Source organism: Leptonotus elevatus, chromosome 12 (genome assembly GCF_054856555.1).
Source record: "Leptonotus elevatus isolate MCC_2025b chromosome 12, RoL_Lele_1.0, whole genome shotgun sequence".
NCBI classification, from domain to species: domain Eukaryota; kingdom Metazoa; phylum Chordata; class Actinopteri; order Syngnathiformes; family Syngnathidae; genus Leptonotus; species Leptonotus elevatus.
Window position 1 is genome coordinate 23096701 of NC_141250.1, and position 27933 is coordinate 23124633.

At 48.3% G+C, this 27933-nt stretch overlaps 1 protein-coding gene across 6 annotated transcripts; it reads right to left on the reverse strand.

The window, feature by feature from the left end:
- Nucleotides 1-382: 382 nt before the first annotated feature.
- Nucleotides 383-27375, reverse strand: LOC147165096 (uncharacterized). 6 transcript variants are annotated; one of them, XM_086090939.1, is made up of 13 exons: nt 27068-27372; nt 18186-18276; nt 17953-18105; nt 16674-16742; nt 15793-15831; nt 15602-15721; nt 12981-13148; nt 10391-12888; nt 10155-10263; nt 8960-9017; nt 6710-7090; nt 5408-5503; nt 383-5278 (listed from the first exon to the last, which is right to left on the reverse strand). In XM_086090939.1, coding segments are annotated over exons 2-13 (3783 nt in total). In that variant the 5' UTR covers nt 18276; nt 27068-27372; the 3' UTR covers nt 383-5276. The 6 variants fall into 6 exon arrangements, 3 of the variants coding, with proteins under 3 accessions (XP_085947065.1, XP_085947066.1, XP_085947067.1); XM_086090940.1 differs by lacking the exon at nt 6710-7090; XM_086090941.1 differs by lacking the exons at nt 383-5278; nt 5408-5503 and adding an exon at nt 8552-8608 and having other exon boundaries at nt 6947-7090; nt 27068-27373.
- Between the last annotated feature and the right edge of the window lie 558 nt (nt 27376-27933).

Genomic DNA, 27933 nt, shown 5'->3' on the forward strand with positions numbered 1-27933 from the left:
CAAAGCAATATATAATTTTAGAAGCAAAGGAAACAGTCACAAAAAACATCACTGTGATTAGGATTATAAAAAATAAAAACTTCAACAACAGGAAGAATGACAAGAAATGTGCAATCAACTGAAAAGTCCACCAATCAGTGCAGTGAGTAATAAATACAAGGTCAATGTTAGAAAAATACAATATGCATACTCATTATAATGAGCCTTTTTTTTTTTCCTTCTTTTTTTTTTTAAACAACAACGTTGAGCTCGATCGACCCGTATGTGAGTGTTGCCAGTCGCTTCCCTGATCAATCAAAAACCGACCGACGCATTTATAAGACGCGCGTCTTGCTACGGGTATTTAACCCCCCCCCCCACCCCCCCCCCCCCAAATCGACATGCACATAGCAAGTGAGCATAGTTTGGGATAAAGAGGTAAATAAGAGGTCTAATGCTACGCTTGGAATATTTCCCCCAAATATTCTTATGGCTCAATAGTGACGGGATCGATATGGAATCGGCGGCGCGTCCCTTCGTTTTGTGCAAATGGACAGTGCTTAACAAACTGAAGCAAAGTGACCAAAATGGCTTCCTTGCGTTATATTTTCACATTTAATGTCATTTTCAGACAAATGGATTGTGGACAGTCTTCTGTTAAACTCACTCACACACACACAAAAACAACAACGAGGCGCGGGCCGTTAGCAAAACACGAAGAATGAAAAAAGGTCATCGAAGCTACAAGGAAACAACGCGACTTGTCGACAACAGCACGAAAACGAGACGAGAACGAAAGACAAGCCAGCGGATGCCACGACGAGGGACACCTGGACAAACCGCCTGAGGCTGGAGGGAGCTGATTGGCGGACACCAGGAACACCCAACGAGTGCACGTGACATGAAAAAAGAGCAGCGGAGAAGACGTGACAAAACAGCAAACAAAAGTCTATTTCATTCAATAAAATATATATTTTTTTATAAAAACACCAATTGTGAAACGCGGGGTATGAAACAGAACCCCGCCCAAAAATCGATGAATTTGTGTCCCCTGGAAAGTGAGAAAAAAATCAACCATGGACATCAGTTTTACCGAGCGCGTGAACATTTGGTGAATGAACAGAAAAGGCGGGAAGTCGGCCATTTTAGGTGGAAGCTCTCGTCATTTGGTGGAAATTTGAGAGGAGAAATGAAGAAATGGGTCCCAGACAGCAGGTTCACTTTTGCACACAAAACTGGGTGGACACGTTGAGCACGCACACAAAAGTCTGAAGGACGTACAGCTGCAATTGAACAGGAGGTCGGCCATGTTCTTATCTATCAATCGTTATTGGGTGAAATCCAGACGTCCTACTTGGCGAGAAAAAATGTGCCTTGGACTGCGTAACCTTGTCTTCCCGATTGGGTGGAAATGTTGAATAGAAGATGACGCACAAAAAAGGGTGAAGAAAAGCCCTGCCCAAAATTGAGCAGGAAGTCGGCCATTTTGGTTCGAAGCGGCCCTGTTAGGCTCAGACTCGGGAGTGGATGCGTCTTGCCGGGCGGGGCGGGGCCAAGAGTTTCACTTTCATCGCCCATCCATTTTCAAAAACACACGATTATTTCTGGATTGAAATGTCAAATCGAGCAATTTGTTAAGCACTGTTTGTGACTCGAGCAAAACAGGAAGTGAGTGCAAAACATGTCAAAGTGGCGAAGGCGGCGATGTCAATAGTAACACGCAAACAACACCGCAAATGACGGAATATGTACGTACGCAATCGAGTGCAAAAGTAAGCGGCCGGCGACGGGCCAGCTTGTCCTTTCAGGTCAAAGGTTGACCACGTCCCAAAAATAGTGCCAGCGAGTCCTGACGCGTCCCAAAGTGTCCTCTTTTGACAGCCGCAGCCTCGGTCACAGACAACAATCGGGTTTTCCTGAGCCGGCGCCACAAGCGTCCGTGCGCAAACTCACCGGCTTGTCCTGACGTCATCGCTGCGGAAGAGCACCAAAATGCGCACGTCGGCCCTAAACAGTGGCGAGTGGCGAGTGGCGAGCGGCGAGCGGCGAGTAACGAGTGGCGAGTGGCGAGCGGCGAGCGGCGAGTAACGAGTGGCGAGTGGCGAGTGGCGAGCGAGCGTGACCGTGTTTGTGAAATGTCGCCAGTGCGGCGCTGTTCACATCCGAGCGGCTGTGAGAAGAAACGTCATCAAAAAGGAGCGCCGCGGCGCCGAGCGCACGTGCTCCACGAGATTGGCGAACCCCCCGCCAAGGTTTGCGTTGGATCTTGACACTCAATCTATATTTACAAAAGCCAAGAGTGGCGGGAAATATCAAGCAATCAATATCAGGACAATTAAAGCTACGAGCAGCGCAAACAAGCTCCTCGGACCCGCTTGTTCATGTTGGGCCTTTTCAATAATGATGGCGTACGCACCCAAAAAATCGATCCCGATTCAGCCTCGCCCATCGGACAGTAACGATACCTGCTTTGGGGGAAATCGGAGGTCGTCAAAGTACGAGGCTTGGGATAACAACAAAATGGCTGCCTTCTCAAGAGACGCAAGAGACAAAAGACATGTCGGCCCAATTTCATGTTGATCCAGAAAACGAGCGTCTGCCGCTGATTTTCAAGTATGACGAGTTCTGGAATTTGCTTAAAATGGCCGCTTCGCACCAAAATGTCGAACCTCCCTGTTGAGTTTTGGACAAAAAGTCCTTCAGACTTTTTTGTGTATCCTGTTATGAAAAACATGTCCATCCAGTTTTGTGGCAGCGGCTGATTTTATTATATTTTTTTTCTAATTGAGAAAGTACAAAGTCTGTCATGAGTTTAAAATGGCCGCTTCAAGCCAAAACGTCCAAACCACGATTCAATTTTGGGTGCAGCTCTGAGAGAATTTTTTACATCCCGTCATGATTAATTTTGTGTCTTTCTACAAAGGTTGTTGTTTTTTTACGTACGACGAATGGAATTTCACTCCAAATGGCTGCTCCATACCAAAATGGCCGACTTCCTTTTGAATTTGGACCTTGGATCCTTGAGACTTTTTGGTGTGTCCGCTTATGATAAACATTTCCTCCCAATTCTGTGAAACTGGCGTCTGGGGTTGATTTAAAAAAAATACAATAAATTTTGACGGAGCGAATTTTGCCGTTTGGTGTTTTGCACCCTGACGATGACAAACACTTTGAGCAGGATTCGCACTCGAAAAAAGCGGACACTTTTCAGGCATGTGAAGGTGATTTGTGGCGCTTCGCCCCATAAAGTCAGCTTTTTTTCCCCAGGAAAGTAGAAAAATGAGCCCAGGACAAGCAAGTGGACAAGAAATGGTGCGGACGCGTCCGCCATGACAGGACGCGGGAAAAGTCTCAAGGACCGAAGTCATCAGCGGAGCCGCTCATGCCGCGATGTCCTTCTCAAAGATATTGGCGACCTTTCAAAGGCATTTCCTTTGATTCATAACTTCACGACGTTTCCACTTTTGCATCATTAACTGCAATTCATGGCGCTTTTTAATAAGCGCTATGAACATCAATAGAACTCAGACAGATTTTTTTTAAAGAAACGAAAGCCATAAAAAGACTGTTAAAGAATTTGTCCTAACAGGACGACAGCATGGAAGTGAGATGTGTAAAAAAAAAAAAAATTTTAAAAACCAAGTCTGAGTGTGGACTGGAATACTTTTTACTCATACTAGTTTGGATTTACACGTTTCAATTTCAACTTGCTTCAAAAATGGACGCCTTTCAGGATATTTATCGTGTGATTCCGCATCACTTAAACAGTATCGGCACAATTTAACGTGAAATCATTCCTTCCAGCTTTCCATCTAAACGAATGGACGGTGCTTTTCCATAGGAGTTTCAATTTGCTTGAAAAATTCACGCCTCCCGGGTTCAAGTGTTCTTTTTTTTTTCACAATTTATCTTTCAATTTACTTGAAAAGCATTCCGCTTAGCATTCTGATTAGCATTCCGCTATTAGCATTCCGCTATTAGCATTCCGCTATTAGCATTTCGCTATTAGCATTCCGCTATTAGCATTCCGCTATTAGCATTTCGCTATTAGCATTCCGCTATTAGCATTCCGCTATTAGCATTCCGCTATTAGCATTCCCAGGCCATTTCTGCAGAAATTGCACTTCGTGTAGTTATTATTATTATTATTATTGTGACAAATAAATCACCAAGGCCCTGGCACAAGTTCTATCAGACAAAATTGGGTGGACAAGTCACAAAAACCCATGGCCAAGATCGAACAGGAAGTCAGACATTTTGAGGCGACTTCCTGGTTGCGTGCGTCGTTCCAAGTTCTGAAGGGAAAAAAATAAAAAAAATCAGCCCTGGACAAACAGTTTCAGCAATCAGCACAAAATTGGGTCGACATGTCCACCATGACGGGACGCAGGAAAACGTCTCGAGGACGCATGCCTGTCGTTGAACAGGGAGTCGGCCATTTTGTTTTGAAGCAGCCATTTTCCAGGCCTCATTCTGTTTGTTGAAGGAAAGGTGAGAAAAAAAAAAACCAACAGGCGCAGGAAACGCGTTGAACGAATCAACACAAACTTGGGCACACGTCTTTGAAAACAGGAAGCCAAAAAATGGGAAAGGAAGTGCAACCATTTGAGATGAATTCCTGGCCTGAAAGATTACTAACAGTTTTCTTGATCATCACGAAATTGAGTGGACATGAAAAAGTCCACGAGCACATCCCAAAAAATTCACATAATTGTCCATTTAAGGTGGAAGTCGCTTTTTTTCCCCTTTTTTTTTGGAGTGAGGGAATTTCTCCAACTGAGCTTCAATCAGAAGCCGCTATCTTCACCAGACAGCGAATTTCCAAACCTTTGAGGAAAACTCACGCGGTTACAGGATTGCATCAAAACGGCTCATCGCTGCTCGCAGCTTTCATTTCAACCTCCAAAAACACAACATTTGACACATTTGCCAGACGCGTGTTGAGCAACGAGCAGCTTGTTGCAAAAAACAAAAAAACAAAAAAAACATCACCGGAGGGAAAACAACACGAGCAGTAATGTTGTTGTTGTTTCCCGACAAATGTGTCGCCAGATGGCGAGGAATGTTGCGCACGTGGAGGCTGGAGGGCCTTCCAAATATTTCCCCACTGACTGGACTGGAGCAGACATCCAGGAATTGGGAACGCTCGCTCGCGCGCGCGTGCGTGCGTGCGTGTGCGCGCGTGCGTACTTGTTGACTATCTGCAGCCTTCCGAGTCGTGCGTGCGTTCCGCTTGGCGGTTGCAAATCGGGAGCGTCTTCTCGTTTAGCTTCCCGATGACCAAATGGAGTCAACGGCTCTAAAAGGGAACCAAAATTGAAACAGGAAGTGATTAGCAAGCAATCCCGAGGACGACCAATGGGGGGGTGGAGAATTTTGCACATTGCGGTCAACAGGCGCGAACGCGTGGACGTGTTTGTGGTCTTACAGTTTGCCAGCTGCAGCCTGGTCTGCTCCTTCTGCTGGCTCTGAGGGGTTCTGGTCTTGCTTTTGATATAGGTCAGCCTCTTCGGTTCCATTCCACCTGGGGGGGAACAAACACACGCACGCACACGCGCGCACGCACGCACGCGCGCACGCACGAGGAAATGTGACGCTGTCGAAATATGACAACAACAACAACATACATTCGAGGGGCCTTCAATTGTGAAACTTTGACCTCTCGGGCCAACGTCGTCACTGACGTTCAGGTACTCGATCACCTGGTGGGCGGACCTAAAAGTTGATTTCAAACGTTTTCCTCGTATGGGACACGTTTTGGTCAAAATAGCGCAAGGGTCAAGAAAGTGCAGCCTCCGTTTCCAACTTCACTCGCGCCCCGTCGACTGCGGGGTCACTGCCGAGTAAGGCTTTGTGTTACCATGACAACCAGGAGCAAACCAGGACAGACTTATCAATCGAGGTTAATCAATCGAGGTTAATCAATCGAGGTTAATCAAGCGACGATTGTGGTGGTCCCGTGTCTAGATCGGATTATCTGCCGGGATTCTGGCCATCACTTGAAAATGGCAGATCTTCACCCAGACTAGCTCCCAAGTCAGAAACTCAGTGGTGGTCGAGTAGAAGCCATCAAAAGTCCATTTTTCAAACTATATTCCCTTGAAAAGAATTTCTTTTGGCCACAAAGAAGCATATTGAAGAAAATGATTTTGTTTTCTCCATCAGACTCATTCACAGGAGAGCTTCCATCTTGTTTTTGTTTTTTTCACCTGACCTAAATTCACTCAAGTCCCGCCCCCTCGTTGTACCGAATGCGCAACAGCGTTCGTTCGCCTGCCGGGCCAAACGGCGGCAACGCAAACGTTTGGTGTCGTCAGCGCAGCTTTTATCGAAGCGGGTGCCGAATTTTTCATGATCTCGGCTTCATCTTTCGTCGTTTCTCGGCATTTTTGCAATCTTGCCTCTCATGCTCTGATTTGTATTTGCTAACAGCCAATCAGAGTGACGGCTCGTCACAGCAGCATTTTGAAATTCATTCAAATCATTACAGAAAGCAGAAACACGTCTTTGGTCTTGACAATTCCAAATGTGGCTTTTGTCTCGGGTTTGCTCCCGCTTGTGTTTATTTCTTTGTTTGATTCTATATTTGCATTTCTTGTTTTGCTCTCGCCGGCAAACCGGCAAACCGGCAAACCGGCAAACCGTCCCGCCCTGCAAATCACTTGCCAGACAAAACATTCAAGATCAATACAAAGTGTCGCGTTTCTGGCGAGCGCCTCCTTTACGTTACCTTGCGGGGTCGCGGGTGTCGCGTGGCGGGGATCACACACGCGGGCAGACGTCACAACGGGTTGAGGTCGGGGTCGGGGGGGTCGGAGGAAAGCCACGCTAGGGAAAGGCACCGACTGGATGTGGGCGGCGCGGGGCAGCGAACGGGGCGCCCCGGCCGGACGGTCCCCGAAACCCGAGGGGATCCTCCACCGGGGGAGCGGGGACGCCTCGTCGCCGGGGGAGTCCGGGACGTGAGCGCCGGACGGCTCGGGGTCAAGTTCGGGGGTTGCCGAGGAGGACTTGGGGAGGAGGTGCAGGATGGAGGAGAAGAAGGAACAGGGTTCGGGGAGGGGGATGGTCCCGATTCCACTGTCCAACGTTCGCATCTTGCAGCCCGACCCTGCGGCACAAGCACAAGAGTTGGCGGGGGCGGGGAGGGGGGAGGGGGGGGGGGGCTGAAGTGGCACTGTACAGCATTTGGGAGGACGGGGGAGGGACGAGGGAGGGGGGCCAAGTTTGCAGCCCGCTGCCTCCCTTCATGCAGGCCGAAGCCACGTTTACGTCGTCATTCAATTCATTGGAACCTCAAATCGTTATTATTTCATGCGGCCATTGATTTAATGTCAGTTATAAAATAAACTAATCTCCTACGTTAATTTTATAATACACAATTATCATTCTTTTCATTAAATCATCAATTATTAGTGAATAAAATAAAAAATAAAAATTTATTTATTGTAAATAAATCAAAATTATATTCCAAAAGAAATACATTAACTTTTCAAAACTAATAAAATGAACAATTTTACATAACTAACATTTTCTAAAAAAATAAAATAAAAAATATTCTTTGTATTATCTTTTATGGCAAATAATAAAATGAAAAAGATTGGCAAAATAAATATTGCAATAACTGTTAATTTCATTATTTAACAATCAATTATTATTGTGAATAATAATAAAACAAATGGAAAAATGTATTCAAAAAATAATGACTCAATTCATTTATTGTAAATACTAAATAAGAAAATAGAAAATAATCAGTTTTCAGTTTCCTATTTTGAAACGATTGGCTAATTCATTCAAATCAAATTCATGAAAACAACATTTAGCCCGAATCGTGATCTTATGATTACAACAAAGCATATTTTCCATTTTGGATTTATCTGTTCTGTGATCTACGAGCTTTGCTTGACAATAAAGTTTTTCAACAGCCGCCCATGCTTTTCCGTCTGGCGGTCCAATTCGTTGGCGGGCTGCAGCTCACTGGTTGCTTGGCAACGCAACAAGTTCCCGCCGACAAGCAGAGAAAAAAACTGCCAATTCCAGCGAGTCCGCTCGAACCACAAACATTCAACAACCAGCATGCGTCCACCACAGTGACGATGAAATGCATCATGGGATGGCCTCAAAACACACGCTGCGGGTGCGCATTTCATTTGCATGATGCGCCAATAACGGCGCCGTGTTCGCTTAGGACGCGTGTCTTTACGATGGACAGATTATTCGCACCCTCCCTCGCATGGGTTACGTTCCAATACGTGAAATCTGAAAGCGTTCAAATACTCCCTGGCATGTTTTTATTCTATTTTTTTTTTTTATGAAGTAACGGAATTTATCTGGCAAAAGATGCGCATTAAAAAAAGCAATCAACTTGGGTTGTTTTTGAGTTTTTGCCAAATGTGTCACCACACGCACACACAAAAACAACAACATTCCATACAGCAAAAAATGAGCATCGAAACATCACCGGGGATCTAACGAAGTCCATTAGATCCCAAATGCTCGCACCCTCTCAACATATGAGGACAGCAATGCTGGCCATGCAGCATGAAGACACAATCAATGGACGTCCACTTACTGTAAGTGACCTTTAACCTTCACAATGCAGACCGTCCGTATTGGTCCGAAGAGGCTCCTGTCACGATTACGGCACATCTTAAAAGTTCGCATTGTCTCGGCTTGGACTGACTTACCGGGCGGCGTTGCCACAAGGGGGCCCCGACGCAATTCAAATACGAACGAGTCAGACTTGTTGATTTCGATCAAGCGGAACTGATAATCAATATCGCTTTGGCGTCCCCGACAAAATACTTGAAGGGGCTTTCATTATAAACCGGTTCGTACGTGGTTAAGTCTTTCAAGACTTCTACTTTTCATTTGTGGGCTTTTTACGTCTTCCTGAAAACGGTCCAACGGCAAATAGAAACAAAGCCTTCTTAGCGCTTCAAGTTCTTCCAACTGACAGTCAGGAAAAGTTGCCGCTTACCCATCACTGCATCCTGGCGGGTGGTCTTCATCAAGGCTCCGTTCTCACCGTCAGCTCTCTGCATCATCATCATCCGCGGCGGCGGCGGTGCGCGGTACGAATCGGCATCGTTGGTGACAAAAGAACATTTGCATCATTGCTCGGAGAAAACACGCAGACGGCAGACGGTCTTTCCATCAGTACCGACGGACGGCCCGTCAACCCGGCGCTGACCGACGGCCCTTTTGCCGGGAACATTTGAGAAAATGACGTCATAAGCACCGTTTTTGTCCGTCAGCGGAACCGTCAGTCACCGACGGACCTTCTCGGGTTCGCTAACGACGGACACAAACACGAGGCTCACGTGTTGACTCGCGATGGTGAATGCGCATTTCATTTCTTTACATATCAACCTTCATGGATGTCCATCCATCCATTTTCTGTACCGCTTGTCCTCACAAGGGTCGCGGGGGTTGCTGGAGCCTATCCCAGCTGGCTTCGGGCAGTAGGCGGGGTACACCCTGAACTGGTTGCCAGCCAATCGCAGGGCACACAGAGACGAACAACCATACTCACAATCGCACCTGTGGACAATTTGGAGTGTCCAATTCACCTGCCATGCATGTTTTTGGAATGTGGGAGGAAACCGGAGTACCCGCAGAAAAGCCACGCAAGCACGGGGAGAACATGCAAACTCCACCCAGGAAGGCCGAAGGCCGAAGCCCGGACTTGATCTCACAACCTTTGCACTGGGAGGCGGACGTGCTAACCCGTCAGCCACCGTGCCGCCCTTCATGGATGTCGTTTGAGAATATTTAGTGAAGGAATGCCAGCGGGTGCGAGAGAATCAGATTGTCGAGATCAAAAGTGACGGACTTCCGTTATCTTCGATTGATCTGCTATTGGTTTACGAGTTTACATTTAGCTTATTTAGCAAACATTTTAGTCAAAGGATTGATTGTAAATACTACGGAACATCTTCATTTCAGTTGCCGCGGTGTTCCTTAATGGATGAGCAATAAAACGATTGTGGACCACAGCACGAGGCGGTGAGCCGTTGCCGAGGCGACGGTACCAAAGAAGAAGCCGAAGACCCGACGGTCCTAAGAATAGCGGCGAGAAACTGCAAAATAACAACGACCCGAACCCAAAGAAGGACTTTCCGTCCCTTGTTGGGTATGCGGAGGACTAGAAGAAGTGCCGTTGCGTCCATCACCTGCGCGTCCCCAATGACGTCGCTGTGTCCCTCATGAAAGGACATCCCCGGGCAAGGCATCGAGATGCAGGCTCGCACGGCGTCGTGCGACTCTCTCCTTCCCGCAGAACTGAAACGGAACAAGCCTTCATCAGCAAAGTGCAAAAGGTTGCTAGCGGTGCTCGGACTACGCTAGCAGTTCATCTGCAGCTGGATTTGCGCTGAAAAGAAAAAGAAGACAACAGAATCGGTCTTACCAGTCTTTCGCGTCACTTTTTCTGCGGTCTCTCTTCTTGTCCGTCTTGGTCTGCTTCCCCCCAAGCAGCGACGTCATCTTTTGCTCCCTCTTCTCTTCTTTGGCCTTGGCCACGTCCGTCTTCTTGCCGCTCGGCACGGGAATCTTACCCTTGCGGAAACCGAACCAGTTGGCCAAGGTGGATCCGGATTTCTGCTTGACTTCGCTGCTCCTCTCCTGTTCCTGAGACTTGTGCAAGTTCTCCTCGATCCCGAGCATCACCTTCTCCTCTATGGTGGTTATGGTACTCTGCCTCTCTGGTTCTTCACACACGGGTTCTCCGAAGGCGCTGCAGAACTGTTGCTCGATCTGAAGGCGTCTGGCTTGTTCTCGTTGGCGTTTAAGACTCTGCAGCCTTTCGCTAGACGAGCCCAGACACGGCGGAACCGCCAGGCCTTCTTCGATAAGGAAGTTGTTCAGCAGTGACCGGTTCACGGGGCAGTGGTAGCTACTGGAGCAGCTCATGCTTCCCGGCAGAACGTCAGCCAGGGAGTTTAAGGAGCTCCCGGAGTGAGTTTTGATCTGAGTGCGCACCTTGCCAGACCGGTTGAAGCTGGGCCGGTCCATGTAGCGAGCTCCGAAGCTCTGGCTCCGAGCCTTGGCCCCGTTCATGCCCATCACTGGCTTCAGCGGGGGCCTGGTGGACACAGAGACGGAACGCTTGAAGAGCCAGCCTTCCTCGTCGAAGCCCCAGTCCAGCAACACGGCGCCGTCCGACGCGACTGCAGCGCCGCCGCAGGGCTCGGAATCCAGGGAATTACAACGGGTCTCAATCTTGCGTCGGGCTTTGCCGCATTCATTCCTCATGTGGGGGTCGCAAATGTATGTCTGGTAGGTTTGGATGCCTTTGATGGACGGGTTTGGGTCATCTTTGTTCTGGCGACTGTACAGGAGGAATGCACCGCTTTCCGGTGCCGAGATCGCCTCGTGGGATCTGGCGTTTGCAGGAAGAGACATTTTTGCCGCTCTGGAACCAGAACTCTGGCAGTTGTGATAGTAGACATTGGAATATGTCTGAGGCAAGACTTGGGAAAGTTTTGGCTCGCTGATGCTCTGTTGGGACCGTTGCAAGACATTCGGATTTGGCAACAAAGACGGCGCGACCATTCCACTGCGGTACGCAACGGCCGATTCCGGATCCTGCGTTTCCAGACTGGGAACGGCCGCCGTCCTGGACGAATGGCCATTGAAGACAACTTTGGCAGCTTGATTGTCTGCCGGCAAGTTAGTCTGGTCACCGGACGTATTCTTTCCCACAGTGCAGCTCTGAGGGCGAGTCACGCGTCCAGAGTCCGACACGGTTCTGAGCAGGAGCGAAGTCGTCCGACCCGGCGGAAGCGGGGCAGACGGTGACCCCAGTTCTGAAGAGAACAGGTCCGTGGGCTGTTCCTGCTTTTCGACGTTATCGCACTCCTCCCCGTTGGACAGAATTCTTGCGGCTTGTGGCTGCGTCGCTGCAGTCTTTGAACCTTCATCAAGCGCAATCGCTTTGATTGCTGAAACGCATTTGACGGGCGACGCGAGAGGCGAGCGCTGTTGTACGCGCTCCAGAGACTTGCAAGTTGATGCAGAATCATCGTCTTTTTCCGCTTCATGACCCGGACTGTGCAGTTTCCCGTGACCGGCCCTTTTGTTCGGGCTGGCCGATTTGTGGCCCCGGATGAGGTTTTGATGGAGGGGCGAGTGGACGTGTTTGTGCTGTTCCGGTCCGGCGTCGGCGCTCTTGCTGCGCAGGATGAACGCCTTCCTGGCTGAGTCACAAAGCTGCGGTTTGGGTTTCGGGTTCCGCGAGACCCCGCCGTCGCTGTGGTGAGAAACTTCTGCCGAAGAGCTGCGCTGTCTGGCTTCGCTCGCGCAGCTCAAAGCTCTGGTGGCGGAATTCCGCACAGCCGAGTTGGCGTCCCTTGCTCGGGATTCCGAGTCCATGCGGTCCAGCCGGGATTTGCGGTCGCTGGATCGTTCCTGGTTGTTGTTGCTGTCGCTCAGCATGATTCCAGAGTTCTCGGTTTCCTCTTGCGAGTCGTCTTTTGGGCTTCCGTTTTCCAGCTTCATTGGCGCGTCCGCTGAGAAGATGAAGTTGTCTGAAATGGTGTCCCCTAAAGATTCTTTTGGGCCATCACCTGTCTGGACTTCTCCTGACATGTTGTCACTGGATTCCTGACTTTGCGAGTTGTTGCGTCTCTTATCAGAGTCCACGATGGGAATCCCTCCGTTCACATTTTTGTTTATCTTGGCCGTCGTCCCCAACAAGTTATTTTTGACGCCCAGTGAGTAGATGCCCTCGTTGGAGGTCATGCAGTCCTTGCAGTGCGGTACGGACCCGGGGTCGGGCTTCTCCTTTGAGGCGCTGGTCTGAAGACGCTTGAGGCCTTTCAGGATGTGGCCTTCCTTCCGGCCGAGGTCTGTCTGACGACCGTGCACGACGCTCGTGCTCATCCTTTTGTCCCGGCTGCCGGCGCACTGCATCGCAAGGGAAATCGACAAATAGGAATCCTTTTAACGTCCGCCCACAATCCTTCAGTGTTAGAGAACATTTGCGAGGACTCGTTCACCTGTTTGGACAGGCCTCGTCCCTCTGCCCATGTGTGCGAGCCACTGGAGTACTCGCTACCGGCGCTGGATAAAGACAGGTCGCTCCCGCTACTACGCGGGCACGTTAGACTCAAGACGCTCGGCCGCCTTCCTGCAGCGATACCGACTTTTCCATTCCTCTGGAATTCCTGGACAGAAGAAACCGTTTGGCTTTCAAGAGAATTGCTGAGCATCACTCTTCTGCGTAGGGTTCGAGGACACCTGCTTCCGATGGGGGGGCTTTTATTGGGTGAATTGCCCGATAAGAGTTTGTCCAGCTACGGAATTCGCCGGAAAAAGTTGCTTCAAACCAAAACGTACAACTTAACAACGATTAATGTCGATGGGTGAAACTGGAGTCTGGGAGGGATTTCTCTGGCAACTTTCTGACCAAGTACTCAAATTCGCTTTTCAAACCAGAATGGCCAACTTGCTGAGCGATTCTGGGTTTGCTGAGACCTCTTTTGGGTTTCCTGCAACTCGTCGGTTGCAGAAGGGGTCGTGTCAAGGGATGCCCGAAGGTTTTCAGGCATATTGCGCAACCCTGCTCCCCACCACGATGACATGATTTAATTGTAGGGGGGGGGGGGAAATTGTAAACACTTTGATTCCAAGATGACTGTGAGACATTTTGGGCAAATTCATGACCTTCTACAATATGAGAACATTTAAAAACAATCATGCCAAATTGGAGGCCTTTGTTGGAAGGTCAAAGGGCAGAACAAAATCGGTCCCAGACACCGGATTCACCAATCGAGAAGAAATTGGGGACACAACATAACATGCCCAAATGCCCCAGATTTAACAGGAAGTTTTTGCAGCAGCCATTTCGAGCGAATATCCTCAAAATGCAATAAGACACAAATTGAGGAACGTTGCGGTCATCCGTGTCCGTTGTGAGGACGAAACGCGCCCGAGTCGACCCGGCGTCACCGCATTCCTCTGACAATCTTCTGTTTCTACGCTTGTGGTGCGGAACCTCAGCGGGACGAATAAAGGACGTTCATTTTTGTTTGTGACTTCACTGGAGACGAGCGCATTTCAAATTCTAGCCTCGGGCGCGAGACGATAACATCACAAACAACTTTCTCGATAGCTGGGGATGTTGCAATAAATCAAGAATTTTATGTTTTGTGCAAATTGATGTCTCCATTTTAATTCAGCCCCGGAGCCGCTTTCATTCAGCTTGGCCGAACTTGGCCGACATGTTTATCATGAGAAGACAAAGTCTCAGGAAGCCAAGACTGAAAAGACGGCAGACGAAGTCAGCCATTTTGCTTTCAATCGGCCATTTTAGGATCATTTTGCCCAAATTCCAGGCATCCTTCATCGATAAATTTCAACCTCATACAACAAGACCGATCAACAATAAGAAATTAGCAAAAGGTTTGCGCCGAGCAGTTTCCCGACGTGCCGCACGAGTCCACGCCACACCAGAATTAATCAACTCGTTAACTTTGGGGGGGAAAGTTGAACACCCGTTTCACTTTTCACTTGGCAATGTGACATTTTGGCAGAAAAAAAAGTCTTCCAGAAGGAAGTCCGCCATTTTGGTTTCTCGCGGTTATTTTTCAGTCAACGCTCACTATTTGCCGGCAATAAGAACAAAAGAAATCGGCGAAAAGGCCAATTCCCAAATACAGAACCAGCATTATGCAAAGAACCTGCACTCTTTCCACGTGCTTTTCAAAAGGAACGACTCACCGATGTCGAATGCGATTGTTGCCCAAATTTTGAACACGTGAAAGATGGACAACACCAAAAAAGGCGGGGCCAAGTCGAGCAGAGAAGTTGAATGCTTTTGAAAATTCCTTCCTTCCAATAAGACCAACTCGTCCCTGAGATTTGACGCGTTTTCAAAGGGCTCGTTTCCAGCGGCTTTGAGCGTCGTTGCGGTAACGCATACAGATGTTCTACAAAAGGCCAAACCGCTGTCAAGTCGAAAAGAACGACCTTTGCGGAAAAGGTTAAAGACGAAAGACGGCGTTCCTCGGCCTGCGCACCTCACAACGTGTTCAATGACCTGAACGCGCTTCGATTCGTAGCCGATGCGGACGCGCTGCAATCAAGCACGTTGGCCAAAGGATGACAAATTTGTCAGGTGGACGCGTCCCGAGAACGTTGCGCAACATACGTGCGGCGTCCATTTCAAATCAAACAACAAAAAAACAATGTTGGGCAGGTCGAGACAAGAGTTGCGGAAATCGCCACATCGTGACGCGCGTTCAAATCAAATTCGACGAGCTTCAAGAAATGGAAACAATCGACGGAAGTTGCTTGCGGTAAAAGTAAGATCGAGACGTAAAGCGCAAAAATATCAAAATCAAGAAATATCCCAAAAACAAGTTATAATGAAGTCAACGTTAATAAACCAAACAGAATATTGAAAATAAAACTACGGTAAAAACTCCCCAAATTACTGGCAATAAATAAGTTGTCAGGTTAAAAAGGAAATAATAAAATCAAATCAAATATAAAGTCACAGAAGCCGAACGCAAAAGTTACTCAAGTTCAAAGCGAGACCGTCGAATCTCCGACGGTTGTGCAGTTGAAAATCCAAAAAAGCAATCGAGGTTCAAGCCTGGCTTCGCTGCGCTCGTACCTGCGCCGCAGGACTCGGAGACGCCGGAAGTCGTTGTTGGAACAAAACGCCGAGTATGCGGTTCTGCTGCTCCAAGTCAAAGACGCGCGTGCGAAGCTTCACGCATTCTTCTTTCAAGTCCTGCAAAATTCACACACAAGATGGACGCCGTCGTGTGCAGAAGTTCAAAGAGCGCAAATAAGAAGTCGTACCTTTTGGGTGAGCAGCGCCTGAACCACCTGGTTGGCCACCTGGATCGGAAAACAAACGCACGCCGTCATTTGCGTCGCACTCGAGCTGCCAAGAAGACACGCTGCAGGAAAAGGCGCCGTCGAACCCGACCCCAAAAAAATAAGACTTAGCAGGCGCTTTCGGTGTCACCTCAAACGTCTCATTTGGTCAACAAACGATGACATTTTTTAATCCGATTCATCACATCTTAGAATTTTGATCAATCGCTTTTTATGTGTTGATTCTTTTGACATTTAAAGTTCTGAGGACGTCTTCCACATTTTTGGATCCACACGTTCGTCCTCCTCTTTTTCGTATCAATTAATGACTTGTATCAAAAAAATTGAAAATGGAACAAAAGTGAGGCCAGCCATTTGACATGAACAAATATTCTCAATGTCGTACGCAAACATTGCTTAAATGCTTGACTCGAATGCACGTCATTCTGTTCATTGCTGAAGCACGACATGTCACGCTAAAGCATCTGAGGTCAAAATGATGCGATTAATCTGCGTTAAAACACGATTAATTTTGTGATGAATTAATTGGTTCACGCTTTCACTCAAATAAATCGACAATAATCTTCCCATGTTGTTTTTCTGGGGAGGACGTTACACAATAATCGATAAAAACTCTTCCTCCTCCGTTCCTCCTCGGTGCGTCACTGCTCGCCCCTCCCCTCTCTGCTCACCGAGAAGGAAGGGGCGTGGGGGAACAAGGAGATGGCCTCCAGTTATGTTCAAGAGGCGGCTTCGTTGCTCGACTGCCAATCGCGCTAAACCTTCGGCGGAAATCCGGTTTGCGCCGAAACAAGTCAAACAAAAACAAATGAAAAGTTTTGCCATTTTTCCAAATTTCTGACCTCATCCAGGCAGCGCTCGTATTGCTTCCTCTGGTTGTCGTTTTCCAAGGACAGAGCAGAATTCTCGGCCTGCAGGAGACACATGGACGCTTGCTCAAAAGCAACTCAGAACAACATCTGGCGGCAGCGGCCAGATGTGCTTACGATGATCATAAAAGCCGGAAAAAAAAAAAGAAGGAGAAAATGTTTTGCTGGGCAACATTCGTTGCGGGAGAAAGCGGAAAGGTCACCCGTCGGCCGGAAGGCTCGCCGTCGGAGTGGAGAAAAGGTCAGACGCCGGGCCGAGTGTCGCGTCTACTTGAAAGGCGACATCGTCTCAGCCCGCATGCTAATTCTCTTCTTCGACGCCGATTGGCGTCTGCGGCGACGCGACGTTCACGAACCGTCGCGAGGTCAAGAAATGAGACGGAAAAAAAGGAGCCGCTCGGACGTTTGTCAAATGTTGCCTCATCTGAGCAAAGGCGGGAATCGGGCTAAGCGCGGCTCTAACGTCGGAGCTTTGAATCTCGGACCCGAGCCTTCCGGGTACGGAGTTTGCATGCTACATTCGCCAAAAGATGCTGCGAGGCTCATTGGAAATTTGAAATTAGAAACTTGTGATTGATTTTGCCAAACTCTGCCCCGCGATTGGACGCCGACCGGGCAAGAGTGTCGATGTTAGCATAAGACGGAGCAGACGTGCGATGAATTGATGGTTTTCAACTAGCAACGTCAGTCCGCAGACGACTTGACTCATTATCAGCAGTTCAAACTTATTGATACCTTCTTAAAATCTCATTTTTTACACTTGCCGGCGGTTGAAGACGACATCGTCTGTGCCGAGGAACTGCTTTCTGGTTCTGGTGGGCGAACGGAGCCGCGATTGGTCGTTACTTACGTCCTCAGCACCGGTGATGTCATCTTCAATCGCCGGCAAGCGTAAAAATGAGATTTTAAGAAGGCATCAATAACTTTGGACTGCTGCAAATGTCTCAACGAGTCAAGCATCGCGCCCTCTAGTGGATACGTGAAGAATCACTGCATTCAAATCAAACTACGACTCGAGTTATGGTTTGTTTTCAGAAAAGTCAAGTTCGCGCAAGAATGTTTTGCGGTGGCGTAAAAAGTTTGAGGAGGAGCTTTGAGTGAGTTTCCACTTGAAGAGTGAGAATGAAAGCGCTCGCCGCTCGCCGCTCGCCGCTCGCCGTTCGCCGCTCGGCGCTCGCCGCTCGGCGCTCGGCGCTCGCCGCTCGCCGCTCGACGTTCGCCGCTCGCCGCTCGCCGCTCGCCGCTCGACTACCTCCAGAGCTCGGAGTCGCCGGAGCATGGAATTGCTGTCGGCGTTTTCCTCCGGAGCGGCGCCGGCCTCGCGCCATTGCGGCGTTCCCGTTTGCGGCGCTGCCGGACCCTCCAGGCTGTCCTGCTGCTTCCACATTTCCTCCAAAAGTTTGTCCTGCAATGCAGCAGACAGACGGACATTTGTCAAAAGTTCTTCCGCTCGGTGTCCTTTGCCACGGCAGGTTTCTTTGGTACCTTGTAGGCTTTCATGAGGTCCAGCGGGTCCACTTTGGGGCCGTCCGGCGAGTCCGGATTCTGCAGTAGGCTTCGCACACTCTCCTCCATCCTGCATTTGGACAGAAAAAGACCAGAACCGCTGATGAGGACGTGATTTGGGTCATTGGCAACGTGGTTAAATCCAAGGCGGCCAATACGAGGACGAGGTCAAACGCGGCTTCTCGAGATTTTACGGGGACGAACGTCTTCCGTGGACCGCTTCACGATCCTGAAAGTGGCGGAATTCACATCATAATCCTGAAGACGTTGCCTATTTTGGAGTCATTGTTTTTTGTTGGTTTTGCAGACCCCCACGCTAGGGCTCGTGTCCCCCCCAGGCACCCGGGGACCCCAGTTTGAGGAACCTCGCTCTAATACTTTGGTTGACATTTCCTGCGGACAAAAAATCCCGTGAAGTCAGAAAAGAAAGCAACGGCTGACGAAGATGAAATGCCGGCAGGATGTTTGACTGAAAAACACGTTGACGTGGAAAAGATGGCGGCCGGCGACGAGCCGACAACAGCTTCCCACGGCGCTACCCGGTCTGAGCGTGCCAAGTTGTTGCGCTTCGATTCGTTGCCCGCGACAGCAAAAAGTTGGCGAGCAAGCTCAACTCTTTCGTTGGACATTTTTGCTGTCAAATATCAACCGGCAGACTCCGGTCCAGCCTGGACCGAGTTGACCTCAAACTCTGGCGGCTTTTGCTTCATGACCTTGGGATTATTCACTCATCGACTGGCAGCCATTTTGACTGAAGCGACCCCCTTCGCTCCCGGCCGCTGCCGGATGCTCAAGATGAAAAGTCAAAGCAAACCTTTTGGATTTCACCGAACGATTTGGAGTCAAGTCAACATTCGTCATGCTCGGCCATTTTGTCCTGTTTGGGGAACTCGTACGCCACTTCGAGCTGCGCCGCTCTCCCGCGCTCGGAGTGGACCTCAACTAAGGAGCTGACTTGGGATTCTTCAGCAAACGGTCCGAGTCGTAAAGACGCCGGACACCGCATTGCTGCCATGCTGAGTCATCGTTGAATTGTCGTTGTCAGATAACGAAGACGTCGGAAGGAAACGTTGGGCCATCTGGAGGAGGGGACGAACTGGACACGTACAGAAAGGCTTGGATGCAGCCTCTCACCTGAAGAGGACGCTTGAAGCGATGGTGGTTATCACCAAATAAAACGGCCAACAGGTGGCCGCAGAGTATAAGAGATCAACCAAGGCCAGATTTGTTGAAGACTCGTATCTTTCTTTTGGTAGTTTTTATAGCAATAGAAGACAATATTGTGCGGGTCTTGCGAAATCAGTCCAAATCCAATCAAACAGGCGGGAGCGAAGGGGCTTGCTTCAGTGAAAGTGGCTGCCAGTGAACGAGTTATCAGCTAGCAGCACTTCCAAACAGTAATCCATGCCTTCGTGATTCTCTGCTGGACTCATATAGTGCACGCCATTTTGGAGTCAGCCAGCCAAGCGTCCAAATCGCTGTTGTCTCCTCACTGGGACTCGTAAAAAAGCATTTGAACAAAAGCTGGCAATTGAACAAGGCACTCCCTTTCAAGGTCAACTTTGCGCAATGAAAATTGTTTGAAAAATGTTGATCAAGATACAAAACAGGAAACACACAGGAAGTCGGCCATTTTGATTTGAAGTGGTCATATCAAGGATTCTTTTTTTTTGTTGCTTTTTCCAAGACTTCCTGAAAGTCATCCCAAAGATGTTGTCGGATTCATGCATTGGTTTTGCTTCCAACCCGAGCAACGTGCGCACTTCGGAGCGCGTTTGCTGCAAATGTTGCCAACGTGACGTTCGCACAAACAAACACAAACGACGTTTGACTGAACATTTGCGAGCCTTTGATGTTTTGTTTGGGATGATTTCAGTGCCGCAGTTGCTGTGTTAATAATGAAAGATGCGCCCCGAAGGATCCTGCAGAGCTTCACAGCATGTTTTTGCAACTCCCAGCGGCGCAGACGGCTTTTGGGCCGAGCAGCACCAATGACGAGTTGCATGCATTCAAATGTGAAAAGCAACCCAAACATTGAATGGAATAATGAGTTGCGGCTACTTTTTTTTCTTTTTTTTTTTTTAAAGCTGAAAACTCTTTTCCTTTTTGTAACTCTGGCAATTCTCCGACCAGACGGAAATCTATTCTCCATTTGCGATTCCGCCGATGATAATGTGGCGATGGCGCTCGCCTCACGACGCGGGCGGAAGTCGACGCTGGCGTCTTGCCTTCACGGCAAGAGCGAGATTTGGCCCGCTTGCTATTTATTCCTCTTCGGCACGCAGACGAGAAATCAAAGTCGATGCACAAGTTCAACGAGTTCCGATTCCGCCGTCCGATGACATTAATCGACGGCGGCCATCTTGTTACGCTGTTGCAACAGTTCCGCCGTAACGTTCCTATCAATTATTCCTCGACGTGTGACATTTATGAAGGTCTGATTATGACGATGCATTTTTTTTCCAAATCATCGGTTTCCTGCCCAACAGTCATGTGATCGATTCTTTGAAGGCTTGGTTTCATCTTGAAACGTGAGACAGAATAAGCTGGTGTGTATTTTTAGAAACAGATTTGCGTTTGAAGAATGAGACCAAAAGAAATTCAAAGCAACAAAAAGCTGCAAAGGCGTCCTTGCCATCCTGTTTTTCCGGCTAATCCTCGACACGATCGTCATATTTGACACGACATGCATCGCCATACGATCGCTATCACGATATTGTAATAAAGAAAAGAAAGGTTTTGTGTCGAAAGCGGCTCCCTGCAACATGTCTCCTTTGTTGCTGCTTGCACTTTGACTGACAAAAGATTGTCGATATGCTCGTGCTTGACAAATATGCACAAAAAGCGAATCACGTGCCCCGACGCACGCATTGACAAAAGACGCGCCAGCGGGAAAGTCCAGTCACGAGATCAGAGTTGCGTCCGTCAGAAAGAATCCAGGTCACGTGTGATGACGTTCGCGCCTCGGGCCGCTTGTGACTCCCGCCAACGCGTTTCGTGTATAAACACGCGCTCACGATACACGACCGGCGGCCGCCAAGGTTCGACAAGACGCAAATCGCCACTTCAGGACGCAAATCAACATCAAATGTGAAGAATGAAGCGTTGCCGTTGAAGGATCACAATCTTGACCGGCACTGCCATCTGCTGGCGGTCGGCGGAAACGCTGGCATTTTACGCTTCCACTCCGGAAGTGGATTTCCATCAACTCTGCTGTTATGTTTGTTTCTTTGGCGCACCAGGAACGGACACGGGTCAGTGTGACCCGGCGCATGTTTAATCCGCAATCAATCGCCCAAAAGTGAGCGCGCGGCAAAACCATGAGAAAATGCTCAAGTCAATATGGGATGCATTACGTTTTGGAACTCACGCGCACGCACGCGCGCGCACACACGCGTCACAATGTGCCAATATTGATATATTGAAATACGAGTCAAATGTGATGCTGGCTTCCTTATGTTTATTAAATATTCGAATTTACATGATGCTGTAAAAATATTGAAATATTTTCCCAGCAGCGACACAAAGAGCGAAAGGAGGCCAAGGCTAATTAAATTAATCAATCAATCAATCAAGACATGAATAAAGTGGCAACATTTTGGCACACCCAAATGAAAAGTAAAAAAAAAAAGAAAGTCAGATAAAAGAATCTTCATCCCGTTTTCTCTTTACATTTAAAATCATCCCATTTGAACCCGACACATCATTTCAGGAGTTTTCGTGTATAATAATTAGCGCATCTTGAACTTCACTTTGCTTGATTTGTTTGTTTGATAAATGTGTGATAATGTGTGCCAAGGTGAAATATGATCTCCAAACGTGTCCAGTAGATGGCGCTGTCTACTCGTGGATCAATTGTGTTGGCTCCTCCCACTTTGTCGAGAGCCTTCATTTCCCATTTTCAGCTGCTCTCAGTTTTTACGGGAAGGATTTACAATATGATCATAATCATAATCATTCGCCAACATTTTCTTTGGGAACAACTTTGAGGTGCAAAAATGATTTCTTTGGAATATTTGTGTGACGTTTTCTCGTTCATTTCCATCAAAAGCAACGCGCTTGCGTGCGTCAACGCCGACGAGACCTTTAGAATGTTAGCGGAAGCCTCGAGCGGCCAATCGGACGACGCGTTCGTACGCGAGCGACGCCACGCGGACGACAAGGCGCGACTTGGGAAACAAATACAGTGCAGCTCAGCCGCTGGCCAGCGCGCGTCACGGCGAGCGCTCAACTGCCAACAAATGCTCAATTGGCAAGCGATGAACACGGAAAAGGAGGCGACGTGACTCCAAGGTGAGCAACGGCAGGAAATGGTAGCATCGTCTGGCCCTTGTGATGATGACGAGGATGAAGATGAAGATGATGAAGTCAGTTGTGTACATTTGCCATGTTGGCCTTTATCCTGTCAAAACATTCGGCGCGGTCCGAGCTGGACTCAGTCGAGCGTATGACACGAAATCCTCCACTGGGCTCTGAAGGCAAAATCTATTTTTAGCATCCTGTTAACAATCGAGAATAAAGCCGGAGTCGGGCGCGATGGCGCGGTGGCGCGGTGGTCGTCCGTGGCGGCCGGCGTGCTTTTCGTCGGCGGCGCGGACGATTGTCTGACTCGCGCCCGCCGACTCATTGTGAGCGAGTAGAAGAAGAGCGGCTCGCGCTCCTTGACAAAGTGGGACATTCACATCAGGCTGCTTAACAAACAAAGACGTGCACGTGCACGTGCGCGCGCGCACGTGCGTGCGCGCCAGAGAGGAAAGCGCTCCAGTGTAAATAGCCTCATTATTGGTCTTGCTTTGGGTTGGGAAGGGAAGCAAATGGTGGTCATGAAAGCAGCAATTGAGCCTCCGGTGTGGACGTTGGAGGGAATTCGAACCTTGGACCGCACGCGTGCAGCCAGCAGGACAAGCACTCGTGCTCATTTGAATATTATAAAACCGTGAACGGGAATCTCCGGCCGGCTCATTTGCATTCAAGCTGCTGAACGCGGGAAACTTTCAATCACTACTGCCACCTGTGGCTGAAAACTTAAACTGCGCACACCCCGTCTTCACAAACACAACCCAACTGGGATCCAAACTGACAACTTTTAGCTTGCCCGAGTCATAAACAGGAATGTAACGATGACAACAGTTTTGTGATATCACACAATTAAAACTGCCACATGTCGTCATCACACAATATTAAAAGCAGCGCATATGTTTACAAAAAGTCGGGTTGATTTCCATTTGTGCACTTCTAGCACCCTCTGGTGGCTTGTTTTTTCCGTGCAGTTGAATGTTCATAAGGGATGTTTTGGCCCTTCTATGTGTCAAATCCACGCTAATGGTCAGATGAAGCGAATGGAATAAGCTTGTGAATGGAATCGATATGTGTGCGTGCATTAGCATTAGCATTAGCATTAGCATTAGCATTAGCATTAGCAAGTAAGTGCCTCAATATTAAGTCTTATTTGAGATTGTAGGTTGTTTATAAGCATTGCTGTTTTGTACAAAGGCACAATATTGTGCTTTTTTTTTAATTTAAGTATGAGCTCATTTTATTGACCTTTTTTTTTTTACTTCTTCACTGGCAGCCATTTTGACTGTCTGATTCATTTCAAAGGTGCTCCTTTTTGTAATGATTTTGCCAAAATGCGTTTTCTTCAACATGATTTCAGAGCTAACTTCTTTTTTTCTCACTGATCCTGTTTTTGAAACGTTTGTGCTAATTACCATTAAAGACATCGTCGAACCTTATCTCGTCAATTTACACATCGTTCATTTCATATTTCATTTCCGATTTTGGTGCTGCTGGACTTTTTGAAGCCGTCTTCCTCTTTTTTTTTCTGTTCTCCGTGTGATATTTTTATGGTTATTTTGAGCAGGCTTGACGTTGCAAAGGTCGTCGCGCCGCTGAGACGTCGTCACCATTCTGTCACTCTCGCCGTCTCATCTGCTCCCGCGCGTCTTTTGCCGTGTTTTGTTTTTTCCGAGCAGACGAGTTCAGTCTTTGAGCGAGAGCTATTTATTGCCGATGTGCTTTTGAAATACATTTGAATATTTGTGATCGTGGTTCTTCGGTGCGACGTCAGAATTCTTTGGGAATTTATTTTATTTATTTCATGTCACAAAAGGCGACAAAGCGGATGTCCACTTTTTTCTCACCTTTCAAATGCGTTGCACAAAAAGTAGCCTTTCGCAAAGTCCGCCGTTGAGCAGCGTTCATCGTTTTGGCCGCCGCAAACGTTGCCTCTTCGATGAACTTTCCGTCCAACGACTTCGTTTCAAAATGGCTTCAAACGTGCGTTTCACGCAAACATTAGGACCCTCCTTTCGATGAATCGCAATCCGCCGTCTCATCATCACAAAACGACGCCTTTCGCCAACTTTCAACTTTTCAACCTCAACTTGATCGAAGGCTCATTTCACATTAATGGCCTCCATTTTGCTAACAAGCAAACAAAACAAAATCCAGCCGGCATTTTCTCTGCTGCAAGCGAACGACGTCCCGATGCAAAAACAATTCAAATCTTCGCTCCTTTCCACTCAAATTGCGTTTGAAGCCCCCGACGACTTCACTTGTGTCCGCCATTGCACGTACAAGCATTTTCCTCGACACAGAGTCGATCCACCAATAAGCGCTTGGCGGGACCCGGCCTCGAACCTCTGGGCTACTGCTGACCCCTTTTCTTTTCTTTTCTTTTCTTTTCTTTCCTTTTCTTTTCTTTTTCTTATCGCGGCCCACAACGGCGCTCCTACGGAATCCATTCGACGACCCGATGGCGGCTCACGCTGATCTTCTTCCTCTGCCGCGGCGTTCGTGCTCTTCTTTTGCGGAGGCTTCATTTGGCGCAGGTCGCACGCCTCCTTCGGCCGTCGGATCAGCGATGCCCCTTTCACGCAGTTACGCTGACAGCCGAGCGGCACAATTCCCCCCCCCGAGTGCCCGAAGTCAATTTCAGTCTGGCCCAGTGGGCGGCGACAGGAAGAAAACGGGGCATGATTGGGCGTAAGGAAGGAACGGGAGGTGCGAGAAGAACGCGGCTCCAAATAGATGTTCGTCAAAGTAGCAGGCCTGCCATTCGTCCAAAATGGCCGCTACCAACCAAAATGGCCGACTTACTGTTCCATTTGGGGGATGGCCTAAGATGTCGTGTGCATTTTTCCAAGATAGTCATGCTCACGCAATTTCACGGTGGTCGTTGGTTCGAGCAAAGTACGACGACGGCAAAAAAGAGGGTCCAAAATGCGTCAAACTAAAATGGCCGACGTGCTTGAGACTTTTTCACGCCGCTTGTTGAAGAAGAATGTCACATGCATACATAGCTCAATTCTTCTCAAAATCTGGATTAGTTCCTGTCGAACCCCCACAAGGAGTTTGGCAGCGCCACAACTTTCCGCCGTGACGAGAAAAAGTGACCTTTGCGTCACTTTGTATCATTATTAACATGAAAGAAACAAAAAAAGGAAGAAAGAAATGTTGATCACCTTACAACAAAAAATAACACTCAAAATATGTAAGTGCCACCTACTGTGGCACATGTGCAATTACACTACAAATAAACGTTAAGATAGGAAAATGCAGCAAAAGCAAATTCATTGCATTTTCCACTCGCACGTGACTTTTACGTCCAACGGCAATTTGTGTTTCCTGACGCAAGTCGTCCTTGTCTTTCCTTTTTGTAACTTGAACACGATTGTTTGGAGCCAAATCGTCCCCGAGCCGCCAGGAGTGAGTCAATTATTGACGCGGGTCTTAGCTTAGCCTCGTTTCTCCGCGGGGTTCGAGGAAGGAGGACGCGTCACGCACGCCGCCGTGTCGCCGCGCGTGACGCGTCTCGCGACTCGTCATACGTGCGGTCAGTCTGCAAAAAAACACACAACGTCGTCATGTCATCATTTCCAGCGGAAATATTTACCGGAATATTTCACAGAATGAGATTTTAATTCTCAAGGATAAAGTCACAATCAGATTCAAGTTCGAGTTCGACAAGGCACGAACATTTCAAACAATTTCATGTTGTGACAATAAAGTTTTTTCCATCTTTGCAAGAAAAAGACATTTTGTTGCCGTCGTCTCGTTTTCTTCATTGTTGAAATGACGCGGGAGTTTTTTTTTGTGCCAAGTGGGAACGTCGAGAAGCCGGAAGTGCGAACGCGTGACGTACGCGTGACGAACGCGTGACGTCGCCGTGACGCGTTCGCAGGTCAACGATGCACAATCAAATCTCATTCCGTCGTTGAAACGTTTGCGTGAGCTGCGTAAACTTTGTATGATGAAATTGCGGGATTTGATCAAGAAAAAATTTTAGCTTCTGACTTTTCTTTTGTTGTGATGACACATTTTTCTTGGACTGCAAATTGGAACATGCCAACTTTTTTCTTGTTCTCTTTTCCGACTTTTTCTTGGGGAAAAAATCCGATGTTTTCATCTGTACAAAAAACACATGGATGTTTTAACGAAACCTCGTTCTTCTCCTTATTCATGAAAAATGCATTTGTTATTTCCCTAAAGAAATGAGAAATATGAATTTGTCACCATCACCTCGCATCATTTCTTTTATTCCCGCGACATTTCGACGTCGACCCGTTATGTTTCCTTGCAATTCGGGTCAGAAGGTCGCTTAACGCTTTTGCGCGTGACGTCAGAAAACCTCATTCCTAATTTTTGGGGTGCGTTTGTTTGTTTTTCCCGAGAAAGGGTCGGATCACGAAAGGATGCCCGAATCGCGAGATGCGTTTTGACCCGCATCGGATCTGCTCATCGGCCCGAAGCGAAGCTAATCCCAAGTTAGCAATTGATTGCGTATTGAGTGCGTTTGTTGGCGCGCTGCCACAAAATCCTCGCCGGCAAACGATTCCGCCCGCGCCGGAGACGCTTACCTTGCCGGAGATCACCGTCACATCCCCGGAGCACCGGCGAGCGGTCCGTACCCGCGAATCTGGGTCAGCGCCAGCACCGACGGCGGCATTCCATCCATCCTGGCCTGCGTGCGTGCGTGGATCCCGCCGTCGGGTTCTCGCATCCTCACACAAGGAAAGAAAAAAGAAATTGGATGTTGAATGAAGCAGAGATCTGCCAAGGACTTTGCAGTTTGGCTCCTCCTCTTCCTGCCCCCCCCCCCCCTCGTGGTCGCCTGGCTGCCTAATTTGCCGCTTTATGCCTCTATTTGTGTCTTCCTGTGATGCTCAGCCTCGTTTCCACCTCGCTGCTCTCTCTCTCTCTCTCTCTCTCTCTCTCGTTCGCTCTCTCGCTCTTTGGCTTTCTCAGCTGCCGAGAGGATGCTGAGCATGTGTCGAGGGTGGGGGGAGGGCCGCACACTTCATCGGCGCCAATGTGTGTGCAGGACCACTTTTGGGTGGGAGGCATAAAAAAAACAACTGAATTTTGGTTTGTTGCAATTAACCCCCCCCCCCCCCTTTTTTTTCCCCCCCTAAGCCAATTTTGCCTTTTGGCAGTCCGAGTAGCGAAAACGTCTTGTGGATGTGAACGAAAGGTCAGTCGGACACATTTGGCATATTAACTCTCCCCTCATATTTTTTGTTGACTTGACTTATTTGAACGAGATGATTCCAAGTCATATCATCAATAAAGTGCACAGCAACGTCTTCTACGACATTCTTTCTTTTTTGTACTTATTTGCACTCTTCGATGAGGTCAAGCGTCAGCTGCTGTGTTTGTTTCTTTGTGTTGGTTTACTACTTCATTTAAAAGTCGACTTTTGTTCAAAACATGCAGTCGCACTCAC

What these genes read in the sequence shown, in the direction of transcription:
- LOC147165096 (XM_086090939.1), bottom strand. Translation starts at nt 18,275, where the DNA reads ATGGAGGAGAGTGTGCGAAGCCTACTGCAGAATCCGGACTCGCCGGAC. An exon ending in ACGAGCGCTGCCTGGATGAG is followed by an intron (nt 15,832 to 16,673) that starts GTCAGAAATTTG and finishes TTTCCGATCCAG; the next exon opens with GTGGCCAACCAGGTGGTTCA. An exon ending in GACACCCGCGACCCCGCAAG is followed by an intron (nt 5,504 to 6,709) that starts GTAACGTAAAGG and finishes GTTCCCCCCCAG; the next exon opens with GTGGAATGGAACCGAAGAGG.